Source organism: Parasteatoda tepidariorum, chromosome 7, assembly GCF_043381705.1.
Source record: "Parasteatoda tepidariorum isolate YZ-2023 chromosome 7, CAS_Ptep_4.0, whole genome shotgun sequence".
Taxonomy (NCBI): domain Eukaryota; kingdom Metazoa; phylum Arthropoda; class Arachnida; order Araneae; family Theridiidae; genus Parasteatoda; species Parasteatoda tepidariorum.
The window spans coordinates 74,854,622-74,882,062 of record NC_092210.1 but is presented as its reverse complement, the minus strand read 5'-3'; the positions used below and the strand labels follow the sequence as shown (position 1 = coordinate 74,882,062).

The following is a 27,441-nucleotide window of genomic DNA, read 5'->3' as shown; positions in this document are numbered from 1 at the left end:
ATGGTGCCAAAAGTTTTAAATTTCATTATCTTCTTTATTTCTAAAAAATTACCTCAAAAAAAGTATTACATATTTTTGTATTGTGATGCACTGCACTTATCACTAAGACAGAAGATGTAGAAAAATAAGATTTTATTTTGTAGATTCAAACGTCAATACAAATAGTAGAAAGCAGTGGACTTAGCAAAATTTACAGCCACAGTTCACAATGGCACAGCATAGACAAATGCTCCTTGCACAATATGACGAATCAACAGTTAGCAGGCCATGTTCAGTAACACTGTTTGAAACTGAGACCAAATTCAGGCCATGGCACAATAGCTAAAAGCTTCAGGTTTTATCTTTCATAAAGCACATCTGCCGAATATGGAACACAACAGTTGCTAAACAGGTTATGGGAGAAGGAATAGAAGAAGAAAAAAAAAGCACCAGATCCTCAACCATATTTACCCTATGATATAATTTATGTAACATTTATGCCAACAACCAAATGCTTAATATTAACTTTCAAGAGCCACTAGGAAGATAAATATATGCGAATTACCTACTCACGAATTATATTACAGAAAGATATATGCTAATTCCTTAACTATGCATACATTGCAACCCTTCTGTCCCCAACGAATCATCATATAACTACTCAAAGAGGAAAACAAAGACTTCTAAAGTAAACAAAGCCCGAATTTATAAATGTCAGTCATTCATCACTTTTGGATTCGCAAACTACAGAGTTTTAACAAAACAAAGAATAACTATAAAAAAATACTTATATTCAGAAGGACTTATTTATTATTAGAGCATCAAAGAAACTTTTAGAACTCCTGTTTCATATAATGAATGAACTTAAAACACCTTAAATTCTTTTTGAACGAAGGAAATGCGACAAGATCTCCCAAGATTCTTACGGTAATTCACTATTAGGCATTCACTATACAGCAGGGAACTTGTGCTTGAGTGCTTTGAAGCTGTTTTCCCTTGAACTATAAATCTTCTCATGCTCTAGGGTTCCGGCAATGTTATTGTATCCTACAGCCATTCAAGAGGCCTGCCACATTGTAACGCATTGCCCGTTAGCCAGGATGCTGTAGAAAGACTACTCTCGGCCACTTTTTAAGATCAAATATGATGAAGGATATTCGGTTGGTTCAGAAAAACGAAAAGATATTTTACTATATGCATTTGCTAATGTGTATTCTTTTATTTTAAAACAAGTGAAGCTGTTTATTATTAATAGCTCAATTTAAGACTTTTCAAATTCTTTTTGTCAGGGATCTTTATCCATGCCATTTGCATTTTGCATAGATAAATATGTTTAACAAAGTAAAGAAATATTGAACATTTTTTGCTTTTCACTTCATAAATTAAAAAAAGAAAAAAAAAAGAAGAAAAAAAAACTAAGGGAGGACATTTGTTTCCCCGCAGCTCACCAAACCAGAAGATTCTCTCTGTGACTTCTTTCCGATAGCTTCATAAATTGAGCTTACTTCGCCTGCTCATTTTATTTCACTCTAACTTTTTTATTTTTGTGTGTTTGAGTGAATGCTTAATATGAAATTCTACAATTATTTAAAATATACATCCTATGAGATCTTTGATTTCTAACCATTTTATTCAATTTATATATTACAATTTTATCCATACAAAATTGCTGTCTGGATTGATTCAAATTTACAAGGCTACGGAACTCAAAATTGGGTCAACTGCTCAACAACGGTTATTTTTTAAAAAAAGTAATAAAACAAAAGATTATAGGGAAAAAATTTGATGTAAATTTAAAAAGATCATACAATGATTAAAATATTGAAGAAAGACACTTAAAATTACTCTCATTAGGAAAGGACAGTTATGAAAAAAAAAGTAATACTCACTTGGAATTCCTAATTTCATAACCCCATTGACTGGATCAACTTTGGGATCTTCATAATCTTTTAAATGATCATCTGAAGTTAATTTCAAAACATAAGCAGCAGCAGATTCCTAAAAGTTAATATTAAAAAAAATTTACTTAAAATACATCTTCGAGATTTATATATATAAATTCTAGTATTGTTAAGACAAACAATACTAAATTTCATATATAAAAAAGTGAAACAAAAATATTTGATTTTTTACTTTCAAATGAATTTTCAATGTCAATTGATAACAGAAAAAAAAAACTTTTTTTTCCCTTAAATAAGATTTGTTACAAAATAAAATAACAAATGAAAAGTTAACAAATAATATCAAATGCAGACAGAAAAAGCAAGACGACCTTTTACATAACTTAAAACAAATAATCAGGACTGGAGTGGCTATTTGAACATGACCAGGGGAATTCCGGATAGTCTGTCAATTTGGGGAAAAATAAGGTCAGTACAGAAAAATAGTTAGCGTTATAACATAAATTATGCTGTGTATTAAATTCTGGAAATTCTAAGCAATCTTGTTATATGATTTGCTGTGGAATTGATAGTAGAAAAAATTTAAACAAAAACAGCTACAAACTTTATTTGGCAAATTCTAAAAAAAGAACACAAAAACTTCACTAGTCAATGCTCATAGCAAAATTTAAAAACAAATAAAAGCAACAAAAAAAAGGTCCAAAAAAGTTTATGAATTTCTTATTCCTAGCAAGTGAGCTTCTATATTTGTCTCTCATAAAATTGAATTTTGAATTTTACTGTCAGTTGGACCTACTTGGACTGAATTAGCATTGGCACTTATCCTGTCTTGGACTTACCGGACTCACAGGCCTTCTTTATGTCACCAGTCAATCCAGCATTAAATTAAGATTTAAGACATCAGCGTTCAAACTCATTAGCGGTCCATATGTTCGAAACCACTATGAAATAATAATCGCTAGTTCGTTAGACCAGTGTTTCCCAAAGTGTGGTACGCGTACCCCCAGGTGTACAGGGACAGTTTAGTGGGGTACGCGTTCTTATGCGAAATATCTTGCAACAAACGAAACTTTCAAAAAATTTTATTTAAAAACAAAACTAGCCATGAAAATTTACGATTACGTACTTTTCTATTGGCTATTTTTTGCAGAGTTAACAGTTAATAACTTAAATATGTTAATAAAAATACAAATATTTTTTAAAAAATACATAATTTTTTTTATTAGTGGTACACAGCGTTATGAAAAATTTAGAAAGAGTACACTAAAGTCANTTAACAAGAAAAAAGTTTGGGAAACACTGCGTTAGACCAACAAAGCATCTACTGTTAATCGGTATTAGAACGATGACTCGCTCATTCGGCTGGAATGTATGAATGTTAGTATGTAATTAATGCATTAATTCAAGGTAGCGCGACATGTCTTGGTTAATTTTTTTTCTTTTTTGAGGTTTATGTTAATCATGGAATCATTTATTTCATTTTAAGGTACAAAATGCGATTTAGAGAAACGGTAGCACCTTCTTCAGAAAAAATTAAAAAAACTATAAAATACAGAAATAAAGAAAAGAGTATAAATGAACGTTTATTTCAGAATCAGTGGCTGCTAAATTACAATTGGCTAGAGTTAGAAAGAAAATAACGAAATATATTGCACAATATGCATTACTATTTAACATTATTTTCAGTTTTTTTATCATCATAGCAATTTCAAGCATTTATTTATTTTTTGAAAGACCAATTTAGTATTTTATTCAATTTTTAAATCAATTTACTATAATTAATCAAGTTTCATCTAAAATAAACTAATAAATTTGACGTTATTATGAAGCATGAAAATTATTTTAAGAAAAAGTACAAATATACTTAACGTTAAATTTTAAGTAGACCAATGATATTGTTGTGGACCAGTACATAATGATAGTTACTGTTCCAAAGAACCAATAACCTTTTACATAATTTCTAACTCTAAACTATTTTTATTTCTAAATTTTTATTGCTAAAGGGCTTACTTAAAATACTCTTATGTTTTGTTACTAAATACAAAAATAATTTAATATCTTTTAAAAGGAACAAAATGCTAAAATTCAATAACTATTACAATTATGTAGTTTAACCCTGCTAATCATAGGTCAAAATGACCTAAGTATACAATACAATTAGGCGGGTAGTTAATAAAAGTTTAAGAAAGTTTTTTTTACGAATAATTTATTAACATATGAATGTTTTTTAAAGATACATGGCTGATTAGCACAGCAATTGTTAATTATTAAAAGCAATTTTGTAATGTACACAAATTTAATTTTCTAAATTAACTTTATATTCACATTACATTTTGGATAAAAAATATTTTCAAAAATACATTCCTTGTTCAAGCATCCAAATTACGACAAAAATACATTATTTTTCTAACACGCCTTAATAGTTACCAATACATACACACACAAAAGTAGAAATCATTAACTCACAAATAAATAAGTTTTAAAAAATTTCGCATATTTCCTAACTTATAAATTTTTCTGACCGATGTTAATAATTGTAATCAGTCATGGCAGTTTTCTTACTCCTTTTTTCTCTAATTGTTTTGTTTTAATTGTAATTAATAAATCAATTACTACTAGTCATATTTCATAACTATTAACTTTGTTATTATTCCACATTTGTTCTTTTCATGCTAGTTATTTTATAAAATTGATTTCTTCAGTGTATGAGTATAATTTCTTCACAAGAAAGCCCTTTTATGTAATCAACTGAAGAGGAGAGGGAATTGATTCCTCGCATAATTGAGAATACTGCGTATACGAAGGGAAGGACACAAAGGTGACTAAGTCCATTTATCAGGTGTCCGATCAGCAGCCACGGTCCAGTGAGTACATTCAGCATCATAAGTGGACAACGTGAGCTAAAATGCGAGGTCACATTGCCTTGTAATTGTCTAATAGAGCAGAGGAGAACCATTAAAATCTACAAGCCAAACCTGTGTAAGCTGGGAGAAAAGTTCATCCCTTTCATTTGCAAGAAGAGAAAAAAACATCCCAGAAAAGTATATATCTATTTTTTTCAAACCTTAAGACACGGCTTTATTACAATAAAAAGTAAATAAATACACTATATAATTTCATCTCACAATTTTGGTTCTACTGATTAATTTAAAATTTTTGAGCGGTATAATTTACTGATTATACTCAAAACTTAATGATTAAAACGATTCCAATCTTCGTCAGAGTCGTAAATGAAATACCAAACATAATTAATTAATAACAAAAATTGGTAGAAAAAAAAAGCTATGTTCGCCACGCCTCAAACGCTATGATAAAAAGTAAGTGACAGAATTTCTTAGATGGTCTCAGAAAACTGGCATATGTAGCTGGACTTGGCAAGAATAAAGCGCCTGAAATAAAACGATTGAATCCAGAACATTAGGTGTTCTCACATACTGAAATCCCCAGGAAAACAAGTAGTTTTAAAAAACACATTTACTCATTATTTGTAATTAGAATATTACAATAGCAAAAGGCAAATCGATCCGAATTTCAAATTGATATTCAGATTTTTTTTAAAGGACCAAGCTGGCCAACAAAATACATGTGCCAAAATTATAAAAGAAAAGAAAATTTTAACTAAACTATGGGACAGAAAAATGATTCTTCTTCCGCATTAACCTACGAAGAACAATAATATCTGCACTAATTAATTAATGTATTTAAGATTAGGAAATCCAACTATTAAGATGGAGTTCTAGTACGTATGAATCTGATAATTAGATCAAAAGTTATCCAGGGTGTTCGCTTTTTTTTTCTTTTGCTAACTGTATACATATAATTCTCCTTAACATGGAGGTAGAAGAATTCCATTTTTCCCTTCAATAATTATATTGCATTAACATTAGATTAATATAAATAAATAAGATTAATTTACTAAGAAATTAAACATTAAAAAAAGAATGAAAAAGTTTCAACGGCAAAATAAATTACTTCTACAATTGAAATTGATGACTGAATTCACTTCAAAATACAGCACGAAGAATACATTACTAAAATGTCCTTGAACTATAAAACAACTGTAGCATTTTGTTTAGTCTGAAAAATCCATTGATATTAGATAGTAAGAAGTCATAGTAAGAAAAAAAAATTTAAATAATTTTTTTACAACTTTTTTTTAATTATTAAAATTTGTTTACGTCTATTCATCAATGATAAACCTTGTTTCAATTGATTACACATAAGAATAATAAATAAAATTCTAACAATTAGAAACAAATTTTTTATTGACAGTAATAATACCAATAATAAATTTCATATTCCTCTTATTACCATCTCAGTCGGAATCAGTCAGTTAAAATGATTTGCACAAATTTTGTTCATTTGTAATTATTCGATATCACTATCTTTAACACCATAACTAATTTCTTACCCCTTAAAAAAACTCAGTTGCAGCTTCTGATTTAATGATAGGAATTTTCTTACACTAGATTGCCGTCTCATCTTAATCATTTAATTCTTTCAGAAGCTATGAAATCAAACACAAACGCATACTTCCTACTCAAAATAGAAGAGATAAGTCGCAATCAGAATAAGTTCTTATCCCTCCGTAATTATTCTTATTTGGTGCAAATATTCCAATAAGAAAACATTAACATTAGACTGTGTTAATTGAATTGCAATATTAGGTCTGCTATTGCTTATTATGGCAATTGTTTACCTATTAGCAGTACATTTCTTTCCAGTTACCATAAAACAAATCATAATATGTACACTTGAAAGAAGAATTTCAAAAATAACAGTATTTTATCAAACGTTAAAAATGCCATTTGCCATTTTTTATATTTGATTTTATGTATTTTACTAGCAATAAAAAACTTTGCTCATCAACTAAGTATGTGAATAAAAGAAACGATGCAACATTTTGATGTTCAAAATTAAAACTTTCATCCCTACATTGTCTCAATTAAACAGTTAACTTCTCATATACTTAAAATTATATATATATATAATAGTACTAATCAATACTACTAATACATAAGTACTAATCAGTATATATATAATAGTACTAATCAAAGTTACAATATAAAGCAAATCAAACAAATTTTAACATTAATAAATGCGATTAGTAATAGCAATTCGATTTTTAAACGGAAAGGAAAAAAAAAAAAAATACTGAAAAAGAGTGAGATTCGAGTTTCGAAAAGCCTTCCTCTTTAGATTAAAAAAAACTATCACTTTTTTTATAATTATTATTTGTGACTAGGAGTATAATAAAGAAGTGTAAAGTTAATACCAAAATTTTAAATAACAAAACAAAATATTAGATCGTATAATAAAAATAAAAAGTCATTATAAATAAATATTTAAGTCAATAAACCCGACAAAAGCCCGTATTTTTTCTTTTTGTGTACAACGGAAAATGATTGATAAAATGTCAAATTTAAATCCCGCAAGAGCTTTCTCCTCTTTGGCTTTCACTTAAATAAAAATAATGAAAAACATTTTTTCTTTTACTTGCGTGAACAGGGGTCTGTCCAGACATTTTGTGAAAGATCTGTTTTTNTTTTTATATTTGATTTTATGTATCAATAAAAAACTTTGCTCATCAACTAAGTATGTGAATAAAAGAAACGATGCAACATTTTGATGTTCAAAATTAAAACTTTCATCCCTACATTGTCTCAATTAAACTGTTAACTTCTCATATACTTAAAATTATATTTATATAATAGTACTAATCAAAATTAGAATATAAAGCAAATCAAACAAATTTTAACGCTAATAAATGCGACTAGTAATAGCAATTCGATTTTTAAACGGAAAGAAAGAAAAAAATACTGACAAATCGTGTGATTCGAGTCTTGAAAAGTCTTCCCTTTTAGACTTAAAAAAAAAAAAAAAAAAAAAAAAAAAAAAAAAAAAAACTCACTTTTTTTATAATTATTATTTGTGACTACGAGTGTAATAAAGCAGTGCAACGTTAAAACCAAAATTTTTAATAACATAACAAAATTTTAGATCGTATAATAAAAACAAAAAGTCATCATAAATAAATATTTAAGTCAACAAACTCGACAAAAGCTCGTATTTTTTCTTTTTGTGTACAACGGAAAATGATTGATAAAATGTCAAATTTAAATCCCGCAAGAGCTTTCTCCTCTTTGGCTTTCACTTAAACAAAAATAATGAAAAACATTTTTTCTTTTACTTGCGTGAAATAATACTTTTAGTTAAAATAAAATTAGTTGAGTGGCGTTCGGGAAAAACCTTATCTTTTTTTAAACGAAAAATTTTATTACTTCTCGTACAACAGAATGACCTGAATTCCGCGCATTCTTATTGCCCTAGTAAAAGAATGAGGTTCCACGAGTTCAAAGGACTAGCGCCACTTCTCAATCACAGAGCGAGTTCGCCGCGCGTTTCGTTTTCGCCCGATTCTCGCTTGTGTTTTGTTGTAGCTTCATTCGAAAATCCCTACTTTTTTTCCAAACGAGAAAAATTAGTTCAATATCGATTGACATTCAACTCGCGTTCATTTTGTAAACCTCATGACATCCTATTTATTTTTTCTACAAATAGTTTTGACTTAAAAAAATTTTCAATTGAGAGAAGCAAATCAGCGACGAAATTTTATCAATTTAAAATCGCTTGGCATGACCATAAAAACATCAACGACAATAAATTACAGTAAAAGCTCGATTATTTTATTAATTACAGTAAAGCTCGGCATATCATGAGAGGTCAGAATGAGCATTTTGAAATATATCTGTAGATATAAAAATTATTAGATGTTTAAAACGAGTTTAAAAAATTATTAGCTTTACAAAAAAAAATTTTTTTTAGGGAATTTCATTTTTCTGCTATTTATGTGAGCAATATTATGCTAAAGAGGTTTGAATAAAAGACATTTTTAAGCATTTCCATTATCAAATCAAATAATCTGTGTACAATTGAAGTAAAATCGCATTTAATTAACGTAGAAATATTTTTGAAAGCGGAAAGGTAATAAACAATTAAAACCCAATATATTAGCATCAATAAAAAAATTAATTGTGGAAAAGATAAGCACCAATAAGATTTCAAAACTTAAATGATTATATATATTAATTATTAAATATTAATTTAAAAAGAAAATAATTTTAAAAAATAATATTTTTAAAACCAATTATCAAACTATCTTAAAGGAAACCAATATATTAACTACCCATATTTAATTAAAATTAATCTATATTTATTAAATTAAATCAGACAGAATATATAACTAAAAAATAATGTTTTTAATCAACAGAAAAGCAATAATAAATAAATTATCCTGAAACATGGAACAAAGCTGCAAGGTAACGAAAAATTAAGTGAGAACTTAATCAATTAAATAAAAAACAAGTTTACAACAACTAAGTCATCCTAAAAATAATTTCAAATAAATAATAATAAATTAATAAAAATAATATACAAATAAATGAAATAATGCAATATGCTAAGATTTTTCATTAAAAAAATGAATCATAATAAGATGGATATATATATATATATATATTAAGAAAAATATAGAATAAGGGTAAAATGCGAAATTAATAAAAATATATTAAAAAGATATTATTTAAATTAAACCAAATTTTAGTAAACCAAAATTTATTAAAATCATCAAATTAACTAACATAAAACAAAATTAATCATCAAAAGACACAAAATATTTCATACCTAATTATAAGGAAAAAATTAATTGATAAAATACAATGATAATTATTAATCAAATTAAATAAAAACCACATTTAAAAATTACCAAACGGAAGCGAAAGATAAAAGTACTAACTTTATTTTAAAACGTAGGATATAATGTGTTCAACTGAATTTAAAAAAAATCTTATCATAAAATTCACGAAGAAAAGTTAAAGAATAATAGAATCTACCGATTTTGAGGATATTTTGAAGCGATTCGAAAATAATTTATATAATGCAATGTTCTTTGTTGCTAAAACTGCTATTTCAATTAAATGGACTGCAATAAACATACAGGTATGATTAGATTTTCGTTATGTCGTGTCGTATCATAATTTTAATTCTAATAGATATTTTATTTTAAATTTGTTACATTCATATTAATTTAATCTTAATCTAACTTTAATCTTTAACTAAGAGTTTATTAAAAGATACTTTATAAGTATTAAAACTATTTTATTATTGAAACTACTAAAATATATTTATAAAAGTCAAAATTTATAAATGAAATTTCGCACTTAAGTTACAAAATTTAACATTACATAAAAATATCAGAACATTCAATATTCGAATAATGTTTTAATACAACACTAAACGCCACGTTATATCAAAATTAATCATCCTGCTACTTCAAGGTACCCAAATGTCTTCAAATGCAAAATTTTGAAATTTTTAATTTAATTATTTTGATTAATGTGTATATTATAAGCTAAAAAATGGTATAAATATACACGAAAAATATATTTAAAAAAAATTTGTAGAACATATGGTTGAAAAACTGGTTAAAAAGACCAAAAAGCGAAGTCTTTTCAGAATCACATAGCTTTGTTGCAATATATTATTTTATTTCATAATTCTTGCATTACAATACTCATAAAAACTCAATTTAGAGAATAATCTACACTTTAGACATAATATTAATATTTAGATATTTTACAGCAAATATAGAAATTTATTTGACGAATAAGGCCGAAAATAACAATTAGTTATTTTTATTTTAGCTGCAAAATATAAAATAATGGTTTAATCCACTAGTTCGTAGTATATTCCTAAGACATATCTGTAGAAAACATTCATACAAAGTTTCAAGCTTTTCGAACAAAAACATTTTGAAATATTGCATTTAAAATGATGGGAAAATAGAAAAATTAGTTTGAAGGAAAAGGATAAAAAATGCACAATTAACAATGTAATAAACAAAAATAAATGATTTTTTAAATCATCAAGACTTTTCTTAGATTTGACGTAGAAACAAAACTCAGACGGTTTTAAAATGAGAAAAGTTCTTAATTTTATTTTATTTAGATAAGAGAAAAAAAAGTTTTTGATCAAAATTTGCTTAAAAATGTAGTCGTGTACCTCAAATGTTACATGAACATAAAATCTGAAGAAAAAAAAATTAGTAAAAAAAAAAAAAAAAAAAAAAAAAAAAAAAAAAATGCTGTATAAGAAAATGTGATAACAAACCTCATTACGAAGTATATAATTTACTTTTTAATTGAAAAATAAAGCGAATGAATAATTGCAAGAGTATGTTTACAATAAAGCTTTTAATTTACATTTGTTTTTAAATTTGCAATATGGATTTACATTAATAACATAGAAAAAACTTTTTAATGCATTATCTGAAAATTATATCAGTTTAAGAACGTCGAGTCAAAAATTTAAATTGATTCACTGAAAATTGGACGAAGTTATGCAACTCAAAAGAGTTACCTATGATTACAGCTTAAATTAGAAGTTAATTGACATTTAACTTAGTAAGCAATTATCTATAAGATAATATAAGTTTTAAAATGTTTGTTTATAATTTATAATATATAACTTTTGACATGACTTATTATTATTTCATAATTTATAAGTCATGTTTCATAATTAATCTTTAATACTTTCTTAAGTATTAAAGATAAATTATAAAACATGACTTTAATCGTTCGATATTAGTTCGATTATACACATTCAATTTAAGATTAATTCCTAAATGAAAAATCGGTATCTAAAGTTTGTAAGGTCGCTCTTAAGTGCTAGTTTTTATTATTATTAACGAAAACCCGAAGGGTTTATTGATTTGAGATAATTTTCAGCCTACTTTAAATCATCCTAAAGATATACACTAGCGTGCAAAAGTCATTGATCTAACTCAATATTATAGATTGCTCATTCGAAATGTATTAAAATAATGCATTATATATCTTTACTTGTGATTAATATTCGACGAACTTCTGTTAAGAATAATAATATTTAGTTTAAACACCATTTCTACTATTAAGTATAGGTTTTGCATTTTTAATAACAGAATCCTAATCGTAATTTTACATGCATACTATTAATTTAATACATTTTTGTTTTTGTCTGGAGGATACCTGAAGAAATTTACGACGCAAAACGTTAGAAAAATAGGTTTCTCGAGTGTCAAATATGTACGTAAGAGCTAAAGGTAAAATAAAATTGAATAAAGTGAAATTTTGAAGAAAAAAGTGTGTAGTAGTATGGATATAAATATAGTTGGTTGCTTTTTGATAGATAATAATTCCCAAGTTCGCCAAAAGCTAATGCACGATATTGTACTAATTTCGGAAAATTAATACATCGTTTGAAACTCGAGAACAAAAATTGTGCATGTTTTTCACACAAAAAAAATAACCTTCAATCTGATTGCTTAAAAAACTAAAAAAGTACGTCCTATCAATGATTATTCTAAAAAAAAATATATCTTCTAAAATTCCAAGACGGTGTTGCCAATGAAGCAGTAATCGCGCCAAAAGAGTGCCACCCCTCAACATTCCACTCTCTTAACACACTGTTATCAACATTCCATCGCGGCGGGATGGTGTAGTTGAGCAGCTGTTTCGCCTTTCCATCTGCTAAAAAACATATACACACACAACTGACCGTCTAGGAAGAAATCTCCGGGCGCCGCTAAGGAATGGGGGAGTTCAGGGAACATCCTCCGGGCTACAAGTAGGGCGGGAACAAACAGTGACCACCTGCCACTAGTCTACAAGCCAACCTGGCGTGGGATGTCCCAGGGAGTCGCGTGCCGGATTCAGATTTCCATCAACCCCTAACTAACTCCTCCTCGTGTTTTTTTAAACATTCCCCCTTACACCCATTAATATAATAAAAAATAAATTCAAAAAGAAAAATAAAGATTAGAATTCACGAATTCTTATAGCTTTTCTTGTAATCTAATCGCCCATTATTTTGTATTCAGTAATTTTAGATCAGACTTAATACTACGTATTTGAAGATTTTGAAAAGCGATAACGCTGGTTTAATGCTAAAGAAATAAAAATAAATATCTCAAAAAGCCTTTTAAGGAAAATTAAATAGACAAGAAAACTAAAATAAGTGTTTTTTGAAATTATTAACTCTATATCCAACTATACACGATATGCATACATTATTTATTTTGCTCAAAATCGAATATTTAATTTAATTCGAATAATTTTTAATAAGTACTGGAACAAATAGAGGATTGTTTAAAATATTACTTATTATAAAATTATTAATCTGAAAAAAAAAATAACGGGTAAGCTACATACTNTTTTTTTTTTTTTTTTTTAAATATTGAAAGTAATTTTGTTTTTACTGTCAACTTTATAATGATATATTTTTAATTCCAAAATTTTTTCTTATCCATAATAGTTAATAACAAGCAAATCTCTTTAATTAGAATAAATGTTTTTGGAAGAACAAAATCTTTTGAATCAACGGCTACATTTAAAAAAAAAAAGAAAATTTCAAACTAAATTACTTATTAAAAAAAAGCTGACTTTAACTATTAAGTTTTACAGCAAGTTATAAAAAATGATAATAAAGGGTTTCCAAAATCTTATATGTTGAACAACCTAAATCTTACTATGTAATCAAAAAACTATTTAACCCTTTGCGAGGCAGAAAATTTTAAGAAAATAGTTGTCATAGTATGCACATCCACGATTTAAAAAAAAAAAAAATTAACAAATAAAAAATATGTTAGCATTTTCCAAAATAAAAAGTGGTTGGTTAAAAACAACTATTACAATTTTAAGGATTTATGCTTTTGTAAAAAAAATTAATGAAGCAGTTTTAATCCAACCGTGACGAAAGGGTTAAACGATAAATCCGTTGAAATAATTTTAATCAATGCAATTTTTCAGCCCTGAATAATTTTAAAACCGAAACCTTAGCAAAACAACAGCAAGGCGTTATATAATTTTATCAAAGAAATAAATATTTTTTAATATTTTAAATGGTTAATTATATCTAAAGAAATTAATTAATGTTTAGAAACATCAAAATATATTAACTGCTTTTGAAGTAAAGTAGTTAGGTGACATAAACGAATATTTGAAGGTGAAAATTAAATACTGTAAACGAATTTTTGGTTAGCCGGAAATAAGAAAATTCACTAATTTGCTTTAATCTACTTAAAAGTTTATTTAATTTTTTTGTGTTCACAAAAATAAATAAAATTTAAAAAAAAGTTGGGGAAGCTCCACCCGGCTAACTGAAAAGTACCCAAAATTTTCAACTAAGTAAATATTTCTTTCAACCCAAAAACTTGGCAAGAAATAAATAATTAAACAAGAGTTTCAAAAAACAGTCTTATAAAAAAATTACAAAAAAAAATATAGTTGCTTTTAGTAGCCTAAAGCATGAAAATAGTTGCCTAAATAGGAACAAATTTTTTTCAATAATATTAGTAAAATTTTATTAAAGGACTTGTCATATAATTTTGTCATGAATGAGTTGTCATATAACATGATCCATTCAGTCAAGTTGGTTCCAAATATGATAATTTTTCTACAAGCGTTAGTGTTCTAGCAATAAACTTTTACATAAAAAAAAGTATATTTAAGGAAAATGAAATATTTTAATTACTAGAATTCCATTAAAAAAAAACATACTTCTTCTAAAAAAATTTTCTTTTTATCGATAATTGATTTAGCAAATATATATACATATGTGAAAAGTAATTATTCAAATTCAAATATCACACATTCTAGTATTGTATTAAAAATTGGGTTTTTTAAAATCCTGCAGAATTTAGTAGCAATAACCGGTGAAAAGACGATCGAGATGCAAAATAGACTTACAATGGAATCTGTGCAAATTAAACATATTAAAAAGTGATAACTAAAATTTGCAATTCAAAATTTTTAACATGTTTTATTTTTTTAAGAAAAAAAATCATTCTGTTCAGGGTTATCAACCCAATTTATGCTAAAAAAAACAATACTAGGAGCACAGAAAAGTCTCCCAATAGTCTCTTTTTCCTGAAAATTGTTGCTTTATTAACCTTTTCTGGCAAAAAAAAAAAAGTTGCCATAGTTGCCTCAGGTTGAAAATGGTTGCATATATAGTCGCATTTTAGTCACCTTGGCAACCCTGGTACGAAACTATTACAAATACAAAATTCAATCGCATATCTTTTTAATTCCCTTTTCAATTGGGTATAATATAGCCTACGTCACAGGTTGTGTTGTTCCTACTAAATTTAACCCATGAACGGCATTTTCTGCGAGCCTAACTTCAAGCCACAAATAAACAAACGAAGTGTTCGATCGTTTAAATAGCTGCTCGCCAGANAATAGACTTACAATGAAATCTGTGTAAATTGAGCATATTAAAAAGTGATAACTCAAATTTGCAATTCAAAACTTTTAACGTGTTGTGATATTTTAAGAAAAAAATCACTGTGTTCAGGGGTTATCAATCCAATTTATGCTAAAAAAATATCAATAAGAGCTCAGAAAAGTCTCCCAATAGTCTCTTTTTCCTGAAAATAGTTGCTTTATTAACCTTTTCTGGCAAAAAAAAAAAGTTGCCATAGTTGCCTCAGGTTGAAAATAGTTGCATATAGTCGCATTTTAGTCATCCGTGGCAACCCTGGTATGAAACTATTACAAATATAATACATAAAATTCAGTCGCATATCTTTTTAATTAACTTTTCAAATACGCTAAAACAAATTTAGTTTTGCAATTTATGCCTGTTCTTTTTCAATAGTTTAATCAGTTATATTTTCGATAAGTTATAATTAGAATACTTATCACAATATTTATATGGGTAATATTTTTTTCACACAGTAACTATAAATGCCATGATGACTCAGTGATTAAAAGCACTTAACTGTCATTGTGAAGATTTCGGTTTCAATTCATAATGATGGCCCACCCAGCTTTTGATCGATGAATACCTACGTATCTGGAATGCAAAGACGGCCTGAGCAAAATGCTGACCATATGTTTATAATTATTGATCAGGAAAGTGAGCAAGTCATCTCATCTACTGTATTTTAATTGCTTTAAACTATGTTCGGTTCTCTAAATTTGTTATATAATTCAATCCTTTAACCCTACCGATAATTCTTCCCAAGATCTTTCGTCTGCAAATAAGTAATCTATTTTATTCTGATATATTTAATGTTTACCTCTTGCTGCCATTTAAATTTCGATCTTCGTTTGACCTATGGAACCTAATTTTAAATCAACCGAAGTCGAGCAAATTTTTTCGAGTCCGGCAAAATTTTCATCCTTCTCCATCCACAGCTCTTATTCAAGATTTTATAATTCTATTTTAAATCTTCATTTGTAACGTTATACGCTGTTCAATATTCATAGCTAGAATTTTAAATTAAATTTTTTTTTTAAAAATTAATTAACATGGTGGCGACAGAGAGGAAATCGAGAACGCATTGAAATATTCAATTGCATTCTAAAAGTTCAAATAGATATTTATAAATTGGGATTTAAAAATAGATTTGAAATACCAAACACCAGACGGAAACATTTCCTGTCAAGTCTACAGTAGAAGGGAATAACAATTCTTAGATTTGTGATAAGGCAGACTGATTTTTATAAGAACGATCGCACCACGTCAAAGAGAGGGGGGGGGGCGGAAGCTCTCCCCAGATAGGTAATTTTTTTTTGTCCTCTATTTCCTAGAAGGGATTGTGTATATATTACTATCCAAAAGTTTATTCTGGCTTGTGAAAGATTGATACCGCGGCAAATCAAAAACATTAGTCCTTCGAAAAGATTAAGTTCAAAAATCATAGATAAATAAAAAATTATACTCGAACACTGTAAAATTGTAATGAAAACACAAATTAAAAAAAGATAATAATAAAATAATTTTGTGAAATATAAATACAAAATGCTACTATTTAAGTAAAATTTAAGTTAAAGATGTAAATTAAAGAGGGGTTGAAAAAAATCAGGAGGAGGAAAATATTTAATTAAAAAAAAAAACTCATTCAATATAATCAATAATAAATCCATGTGTTTCTTTTAGATTTGAAATCGATATCTAAGAATACTATACCAGACATTTTGTGAAAGGTCCGTTTTTGTAAAATTGTGAAAAAATTACTAGTAATTTGTGAATGTAAAATAAACATTAAGTCACATTCTTTCAACCAGGGTCCTGTTTTCGTGAATTTGTGCAAATAGGGTCCGATATTGCAAAAAAACTTTTTCAAGGTGTAAAGACATACAAGATTATGCCCAACACTGTAAAATTAAAAAAAAAATTTAATGTTAAAAAATAAACAGCAATTACTGTTATTAAATTAGTGATGCAACCTACAAATATTTGGTATTTAGCCTATACTGCTGAACACAGAATATTAATTTCGAACGAATAAAGGATGAAGCGTTTGCCGAAGACAAAATTTAGTTCGTTTACATCTGTCGTTCTCCCGGACCCAAGATTGAAACCGAGATAGGTCCGTTAATGGACCCAAATTTCTTCTAAACAGACCCCTGTACACCTATGACATGGAAGATTCGTCATCGAATGAATTGTGACTTAAAAAAAGTGTAAATAAAATGAGCTACTTAGCATTGAAATTTGTGCAGATATAGCATCTTTAAAAACTAATCATTACATTAAACACTTTTTTAAACAAAAAACTACAAATTTAATCAAGTATTAGCTGTTTAATAAATGTTAAGAATTAAATGTTTTAAGTTATTCATTTCTATTTTATACATTACCCTACTGACCAATCCATTAATAATAAAACCTAATTAATTCTCTACTGCTCAATATTACAAGAATTTTTTTTTTGCTGTTTTTATAAAAATCCTACAATCAGCCAGTAAAAAGCCATTGCGTCTAGTCTTCGGCGGTTAATTTTGATGCGCAAACAGCATGTTTCACATAAATTACTATCAACAGAAATATTGAATACTATAAATGTAATAAATAAGATTAAGTATAAAGAATACACTTATACTATCTTTTTCAGATAACAAAATTCTAATTTTTCCGATTCTGTCGGAAATAAAGTATAATTTTTAAGTGGATTTTATCGAAAATATTCCTGCTTTTACACTGTCACTGCGATGAGATGATTTATAAGCAAAATTGAAATCATGAGAAAACTGAAATATGGAAAATCGACAACCAAAAAAAAAGGAAAATCGACAGTAAGTAAACACACATTTATTGTATAAGAATTTCAAGGGGGAAAACGAGTCATCAAAAAACCATTACTTCGGAGAAATTAAAAAAATCACACTGTTATTTCAAATGCACCGAAATATTGTACGATTATATTTGCGCAGCCCCTATTCACTTTATCACCTTGCAAAACTTCCGGTGTCTAGCAATACCTTTTTTCCCGAAATCACCAGGAAACGGGGAACGGTGCAGAGGAATACATCTCCAACATCCGAGAGCAGACGACCTTTTTTCCCAGGCTTCGTTTTTTTTTTTTCTTCCCCTATAGTGTTATTATTTTATTTATTCCATTTTTCCTTCTTCCTTGGGCAGAAGCCAGAAGAAGCGGAGGGAGAAAGAAAGAAAAGAAAAAATAGAAGGGCGCACGCCGTTGCGCTCATTTCTATCTGAGAGACCCGAAGATCATGCGCCGAAAAATGACAACACTTTTTCCAAGTGAGAAAGCGCAATGTACTTCAAAACGTCAATGTCAGTTCAGAGAAATCGTTTCAACTTAAGCCGCCCAGAGCGGAAATTGTTTCTTTCTAACAGAAGAGATCATTCACTCGAATTGAGAGGATTTTTATTTTGCACTTAACGAGAGAAAATGATGGTAAATGCCTCATCATTACAAGTCTAAAATAAACTTAAATATAATTAAGTTTATTTACAAAAAAAAAATTTTACCAATAAATTAAAAAAATATCATACAGTCAAACCCCGCTATAGTGAACCTTCAAGGGACCGAAATTTCGGTTCACTATATCCGTTCCGCAAACAATTTTAATTGATCGCTTCGAACTCCTTTTTTTATTATCAGGGGTCTGTTTAGAAGAAATTTGCGGACCCTTCACAAAATATCTTTTCATAAAAACGGACCCTTCACAAAATATTTTAACTTAAAAACGGACCCTTCACAAAATGATTTTTCTTTTAATCGGACCCTTCACAAATTTGTTTATCTTCATTATTNTATATATATTTTCAGAAACGAATTTTATTGTGTATATTTTTCTCTTAACTTAAAAGAAAATATTAAGCTCAATGATTAAATTTTATTTAGTAATTCTATAGCCATGTTCTGCTGAGTTAGAGCGTTTGAAATTTTTGCATCTGATTAGAGTTATAATTAAATCACAAACATTTTAAAAACTGCGTTTTTCCTGTAGTTTCATATAAAGAAAATTATTCTGTATTTGTCAAACCAAAAATAAAAGAAAATAAATGCGCATTATCTTGACTATAAACTTCTATCACCATCGAAAAAATTTCAAAGTCTTTTAAAGTGATGCATCCTATGTATTTCCTTTTAGTCATTGCAAAATTCTTTTTCTGATAATGAGCGATAAAAAATGACCACAAATCTAATTGGGTGTAAAGGATAAATACATTTTGCATGAAGCATTTAAGAAACATTGGTTACTTCAATCGAGAACAAAACACCAATTTGAGACCTTTAGCTCTTGCAGGGGTCTGTTCAGACATTTTGTTTGTCTGTCCAGAAGGTCCTGCTTTTGTAAAATTGTGAAAACACTATTCATAATTTGTGAATATAAAATAAGCGTTAAGTCACATTCTTTCAACATGGGTCCTGCTTTTGAGAATTCGTGCAAATAGGGTCCTGTTGTTTGGTATTTAGCCTATACTGCTCAACACAGTATATTCATTTCGGACGAATAATGGAGAAAAAAAATCACTCACATTTTTAATTATTTCAATTGACATATTTTAAGTAACACAACTTAGTAATGTATCACTTTTAATGTGTTACGTATTAAGTAAACTTAAACAATTCTTAATTTTATAATATTTTATTTAAAAATTGCCAGAAATTAATTTTCATTTACATAATATTCTATTAATTAATTTTATGAATAAATATAAATTGATCAATTATTTATTTACAAAAAAAAAATATCATTTAATTAGAATGTGCACACAATGTTTGTAACAGTAGAAATATTATACTACATTTGGAATTTAAACTTAGGGAAACTTAGTTCGTTTCGAACCGTCTTTCCATGTTTTTACGGGAAGAGTTAATTAAATTAACAAAATAATAATGAAGATAAACAAATTTGTGAAGGGTCCGTTTTTATGAAAAGATATTTTCTGAAGGTAATATGTTATTTATTTTTTTGCTATCTACGAAACCAAATTACTATCAAACAATCAACATGTTATGATAGTATTAATCACTTTAAAATTATATTTCAAATAATTAAATGCATTGATAGAGCTCACGTGTTATAGCGCATCGAATACGGCAAAAATGGTGGAGGGGACAAAAAATTCAACATAAAATATGGCATAAAATTTGCTAATATTTAATTCAGATGGATTGGATATGACTTTTTTGACCCACAGTCTCGAAAATATAGTCCCAATAGTCAGGTCAGGAAAGCGGTCAAAAGTTTAGGCCAGTTACTATTAATATTACTCTTTGCGTATTCGGTCATCGGGAACTTTTCAGCAAATCCTGTAATTTTTGCACACAATAAAAATTCATTTATCAAAAATCAATTCCATTCAAAAAAATAATTTTTAAAAATTATTTATTAAGAAATAGTCGACATTTTTTTAAATTGTAAAACCTACAAATTTTTACTTAGTTTCACCATATGTACCATGGGGGGACGGATTACCCTAAATAACGTTTGATCAGCTCTTCACGTTCTAGGACTCAATCTGAATGACTCGTTAGTTCCCAAGAAATCGAATTTTGAACATCTAGAGTTTTTTGAAATTTTATTTCTCAGGAACTACTCAACAAATTTTGCTCAAATTTTGTATTTTGCCAAGTAAAATTGTTTTCTTTAAAATGATGCAAAAATTGCATACCTTACAATTCAAACTTTTTTCGATCATTATTAAATAAAATAATAAAAAAATAATAAATATTTTTTAAAAGTTATTATTTCGCATGGAATTATCTTTGGATAAACGGATTTTATAATTGTTTTCAAAATTTATTAATTCGCTTGAAAAGTTCTTGAGATACAGCGAAACACACAAAAAGTAAAATTAACATAAAGGGGTCCAAACTCTAGAGCACTCTTCTGATCAAACTATAGGGACCATATTTTCCAAATTGCAGCTACTCCTATATTTCAGGGGGACAGAAATCCGAATCCTTAGAAAAAAATATATGTTTATTCAGAGAAAGTAGTACGTTTTTATGTCTGATTTCGTAACTTAAAATATCGTCTGCATCGAGCCATAAAGATTGAATCCTAGGAAGTGAAGATCCCTTCATTAGAACAAGACCCTTATTAAATTACACAGAAAATAAAATAAATAATTATAAAAAAATTTTTTTACAAACCGCTATCTTTTTAAATATATGAATTTTACGATAAGAGTGAACAAAAATGTTTTTTCATTAATAACTTCACAAAAATGGTGAAATAAATAAATCAAAAAATTCATATCCTGAATAAACTATTGGAACCATATTTTCTAGGTAGCGGCTAATCACCCTGATATATTGAGAAATAAAACACAAATGCTTATTCGAGGTAAGTAAGTTTTTGTGTCTAAATTCATAACTTAAAATATTATCTGCGCAAACTAATTAGCATATTTATAGTTTAAACTTCAAACCATTAAGATACCATTCTTCGTGAAAATCCGAATATTCGATCAAAAATCATTACGGTGTTCCGTTGTTTTTTGTTTTTTTTTAAATTTATTTCGCAAAATCGAAGTAAATTTTATTTTTTAAAAATAAAAAAAAATTTCAAATGGACTCCATAATTAAAGTGATACATATAGTTATATAATTAAAAATCAGCTTTAGGAATTATTAAAAAAATATATTGCTGGTCCTTCGGGGATGAAAGCATCATTGTGTAATGCACAAGTCCACAAGCAATATGATCTGATCTACTCAAAATTTCGCGTAAAGTATACTGCCGTTCAATAGAAAAATTATAACGTAAGCGACAAAAAATTCAAAATTGAGATTTTTATATATTTGACATCTATGTATGATAAACTACATATTGCGGGGGGGAAAAACTTTTTTTTTCAGAAACAAATTCTGTCCTAATATGCTTTCCGAAATTCAATTTTAGCGTTTATAGCATTAGCAATAGAAAAAAAATAGTTGTGAAGCCACGTTTCTCGAAATCTATCGTGAAACACTTTATTCCCACGGCAGCATGCTTGCACATCACTTAAAAACATTTTCCTGTTTCATAATAACATCACATTTATAGCAAATTTATTTATCAATTGTATAGAGTACTTAATTGGTCTTATGTAAAAAAAAAAAAAAATAAAAAAAAATAAAAAAAAGAAGAAGAATAAATACTCAAAATTGCAGCTATTATCTAAATAAAATTCAGAAAAATAAACATCAATATTGAATGATAATGCATACCGAACAATATATTTTGTTATTTTCCGTATTAAACTAACCATTCGTACCTAAACAGCCACTGATTCTGAAATACACGAGTTTATTTTTCTCATACTTGATATATTTTTTCTTTATTCAATGCATTATACAGATTGTTGCTTCATTACTACTTTTTCTTTATAATAAAGAATTTGCACTCATTCGTAAATATTGCCCATTTTGTATCCTGACATTGAACGATTAATTCTAACATAAACATAAACCTCCAAAAATAAAAATTAACTAAGACAGAAGTTGCAGAAGTGAAAAATCAAATTATTTCATTGCATTCCAACCCAATGAACCTGTCGTCGTTCTACTATTGATTAAGAGCAATTATTATTTCTTTATTATTTTAAAGTGATTATTATTTTAGATTATAATCCATATTAGAGACCCGTTATTATTTTAGATTGGTCTAAGACGGGATCTAGTGGTCTCAAACCAGTGGACCACAGATAATTTCGAACATACAAAAACTTAATGTATGTAAACCACAAAAGTTTATTAAGATTACCCATCTTTCCCAAAAAGGCAATGAACCAAGCGGCTTTATTTTTTTCGTGAACAAATTTTTATGATTCATCAAATTCAGTGAATACTTAAGTCTGATTTTAGTAAAACTTTTTCGAACTATTAACAATTCGTACCGTAAAGTAAACTTATTTTTATAAATTAATCATTTTAAGAGACCAACGAAGAACGGAATATAATGATGGTATCTGGATAATTATTAGAGAGCCAATCACAACATAGTGTAAAATAAAAAATTCCTTCGGCAAATTTTTAATTTTTAAATAAAAATTTCAAATTAGAGAATAGCGTAAGGCTTAAGCTCTGCCAAATAAATAAATCAATTTTTTTTTAAAGAATGCTTACAGATAAAGTGTAACTTGGCTGTAAATAAATTTTCAATAAAGGACGAAATAGCAAAAAAGTAATAGAATATAAAACATGCCGGAAACATTGAAGATTAACAAATTTGTGAAGGGTCCGATTAAAAGATAAATTATTTTGTGAAGGGTCCGTTTTTAAGTTAAAATATTTTGTGAAGGGTCCGTTTTTAAATTAAAATATTTTGTGAAGGGTCCGTTAACGGACCCAAATTTCTTCTTAACAGACCCTTGAGGGATAACAAAAATCATGCGAACTATTCCTAATTATTCGGAATTCCACATTTAAACCGCGCTATTGCAAGAAATTTTTTAACTAAATTATACACATTTCGATCAAAAACACAAATAAAATGCAAATACAAATTTGAATTGTACTCTCACTGCGAGTTTAATTGATCCAACTGTCGGGAAAAAATCTGGTTATTTTTAATAAATCCATCAGTAATTCGTTTTTAAGTTATGGAGCCACGGGGTTATAAACATACCAGTAATCGGAAATGGGACAGAAGGTTGAAAACCTCACAACAACGATAAACAAAAACAACGAGCATTTGAATGCGATAGTCGGAAAAAAGTTACACCCAGAATAAGCTCTGATCAATATAATTTTATTTCTAATTCACGTCCTTCCTTTTTATCGAGTAACAAAAAATATTACGGAGAATGCTAATTCCCGTAGAAATAAAAAGAAGGAATAAAAAAATAAAAAAAACTTAACAAAAACATAATCAGTCTCTTCTCAGAAGTTGCCGATGGAAAAGGAAAGGAAAATATGAAGGTCGATTCCTCTTGGAATGCTTGCAATTTTCAGTGTCGAGTCCCAGGTCTCCCCGCCCCTTCCCACAGCATCTGACCTTGATTCCGACAAGTTTTTTGCTCAGGGAAAAAATACAAGTAGAAGAGGAAAAGAAAAATTAAAATCTTAACTAATATAAATATTAGACGAAGCAATGAATTCGAAAGAGGCGTGGACAAATAGAATCTAATACTAAATACGCAAAAAAAGAATGTAGAGGAATTTTCTCTGAAAAATTGCTTCCACGTCTTGGAAACTAGGAAAAAAACCTTTTTTTTCTTTTCAAATCAATGTTTTGATTCAGTTCATGCATGCCTGGCTTGAAATGACTTTAGCAAAAACAAGGCCTAGAAACAAAACTAATATTATTTTCAATAAATCTTTTTCTTTAGAATTATTTTTACGATTCCTACAGGCCTATTTCATAAAATTTAGAAGGGATACACTTTTTCGAGGGACAAAATCGAGTACTAAAAAAAAATTACGCAATATAATTTTGCCGGAAATTTTTCATTTTATTTACTCTTCCTTATTTCGACCAATTAAAGGTACCGAATGATTTCATACTGCCAACATAAAAAGAAACTAATCAAGCAGGTTTCGGAAAAAATATACATTTCATGGAAACTATTACACAAATAACTGAGTGGGACCCTGCTCGCTACGCTCGACAACCTCCGGAATGCTTTGGCAGTTCTTTTCGGATTGCTTCATAACTCGAGCACGCATCGACCTCTGCTTTAGCCTAGTTTGCTATACATGTACGTATATGCTTGTCGTAAATAAACAAAATAACTCAAAGCAACAATAACTCTAAATTATAACGATTACTAATTTCACTCCCGTTTGATATCAATTCTAAATTCCATTTGATTCCCATTTCCCATTATGACTGTATTCTAAAAACAATAAACTGTAAAATTGATTTATTATTCATAATTCTCAATATTAATACAGATTTAATTCAAATTAGATTAAATTAGAATTAATAGGATAAAAATTTTGAAAAAAGTTTCAATCTGAATAACTACAAGTACTGTCTTTTTTTAATTCGTTATAATGCTTATTTAATTTCAACAATACGTTTAAATTGAGAGAAAAAATTTCATTTTGGTGCGATTTCTTTCTTAACAATTTTAGGACATTTTCTAAATTTTAAAACATACAAAGACAAGGAAAATTTTTGTTAAACCAGGGGAAATCGTCAAAATTCAGTAAAGGTGGCAGCAATGCGTATCTTTGGAATCACTGTGTAGCATTTAAGCTTTATTTTTCTTATGATTAGTGTTAAAAAAAATTATCCTTATTGGGTTAGTTATTATTTTACAGCTAAACATGAGTGGGTGTTAATAAAACGGAACAGACTTATTATTCCCCTCATTCGTCATTGTTTTATACCACGGTTTTAAATAAAGAGCGATATTTTTATATTGCAACACTAAAAATACTAATAATTTACAAGACGCCAACAGAAAAAAATAACTTTGTCTCTCATTTACTAGATTTAATATTAACATCTATTTTAAAAGGACATAATTGTGATAAATAATTTCAGATATAGAAACATTTAAACTGATCTAACCTACTGATGCAAAAAAAAATGGCAAGAAAAACTATAAACTGATTATATGTTTGTGTTCGTGAGAAATAATTCTGCACAGCAAAATAAATAAATAAAAATGCCATATTTTTTTTATTATTTATTCTTTTTGCGTAACATAATAACCATCTTAGTATGTTGATGTTAAATGAAGAGCACGTTTAAAAAAAGAATTTGATTAAATATGGAGATTAATGCCCGCATCTCCTTGGATTGTCAAAGAAAATTCTAGTTCGCATATATATTTGAATCTTTAACCCGCATAGCATACGTTAAGCGTCACATCCTGAGCTTTGATAATTCAATAATAGCTTTCGAAACACTATCTTCCCCTTGACTCAAAACTAATATAACCAACAGAAATGCTTATAATTTTTAAAAAATTTAACAAAGAGTGTACTAATGAAAACAATAAAAAAGTTCGGTAAAATTAAATCTTTTAAAAAGTCCTTTTGTCTATCCCATAAAAACAAATATTTTATTTATAAATAGTTCACATTACGAATTTAATTCACAAAATGCAAAATGCTTTTATTTTTTTTCGAAATTATCTCCAATATTTTAAAACCCGGGCTTCAGTTGTACATTCATAAAGTCTACCACATAACCATAACCGAATAAACTAGGAATTATTTTATTTGAAGCTTTTACACGTCATTAATTTTCTAGTTTTAAACTTGAATTTAATTTTTGCAGCAAATAAATATAGATTTATTTCACTCTAACGTAACTAACTATTATGTTGTGCAAATATATTATAACTAGTTTGATCTTTCTTCCATGGAATGTTGTCAACTAAATTATTTTTTCAAAACAGAGAAACAAAAAGTACTACAACAGTTAATAATACATTAAAAATTTGGGTATTAATATAGCACTCTATATCTAAAACCATAGTGCGTTAACAGTTGTCACAAAGTCGATTCTCTATTAAGTGAAAACTTATAGCGACGAAAACTTATAGCGGGAGCGACCACTCTTTATTCCCCAGTAAAATGTTCTGATATTAATTTAAAGGTACCAAAAATCTCCCAAGATTTTTTTTTTTTTTTAATAAAATTCCTTGGATCAAAATTACTGTAGGAAAATATATTTAAAAGTTAGAGATGTTAATAATTTAAAAAATAATAATAAAAAAAAAAATTATTTTTTTCAGAGTGAATGTTAGAAACATGCTACATTTAGGTTTCATTAAAGAAGTAAAAAGCAGAAGTGAGTGAAATTTATTTTTTATAATTATTATTCATATTTTAGCTTTTAATTATTAGGTTAAATGTATGGTTATTGTTCTAATTACATCAAGTAAGAGTTCAGTAATCAGGGTCTATCCAGGCCAAATTTACTACGTTTAGCGATACCTTCACAAATTCAACTTTAGGAAAAACGGTAGTTTCACAAAATACTTTTTCTAAAAATTTTATTTTTGTGTCCCTTAAGAAACGATAAATCCATATTTTTACCATATTTTGTGTTGATTTTTTAATGTAATTTTTTAATTTTTCGCAAATTATGCCTAAATTTTCAAAAAATACGTGGAGCATCGTTTATACGACGATCACTTACAAGACGTTTACATTTATACGACGTTTTAGTGTGGTCCCAAATCATTCCTATTCATTTTAATGTAAAAATATATCGTTTATACGACGCGCAGAATCGGTTATACGTCGGTTTTTAGATTTTGTTCACGTTTATTTAATTTTTTATTTTTTCTTGTGTATTTTAAAAAAGGG

General features: G+C 27.7%; 1 protein-coding gene across 2 annotated transcripts in view; it reads right to left on the bottom strand.

Annotated features, from left to right (window-relative positions):
- The window catches only part of LOC107453135 (serine/threonine-protein kinase Warts), a 64,483-nt gene that overhangs the window by 9,920 nt on the left and 27,122 nt on the right, over positions 1-27,441 (bottom strand). For both annotated transcript variants that reach the window (XM_016069843.4, XM_016069835.3), the window contains exon 3: positions 1,869-1,977. In XM_016069843.4, coding sequence (XP_015925329.1) covers positions 1,869-1,977 — 109 coding nt within the window. The remainder of the gene's footprint in view (positions 1-1,868; positions 1,978-27,441) is intronic.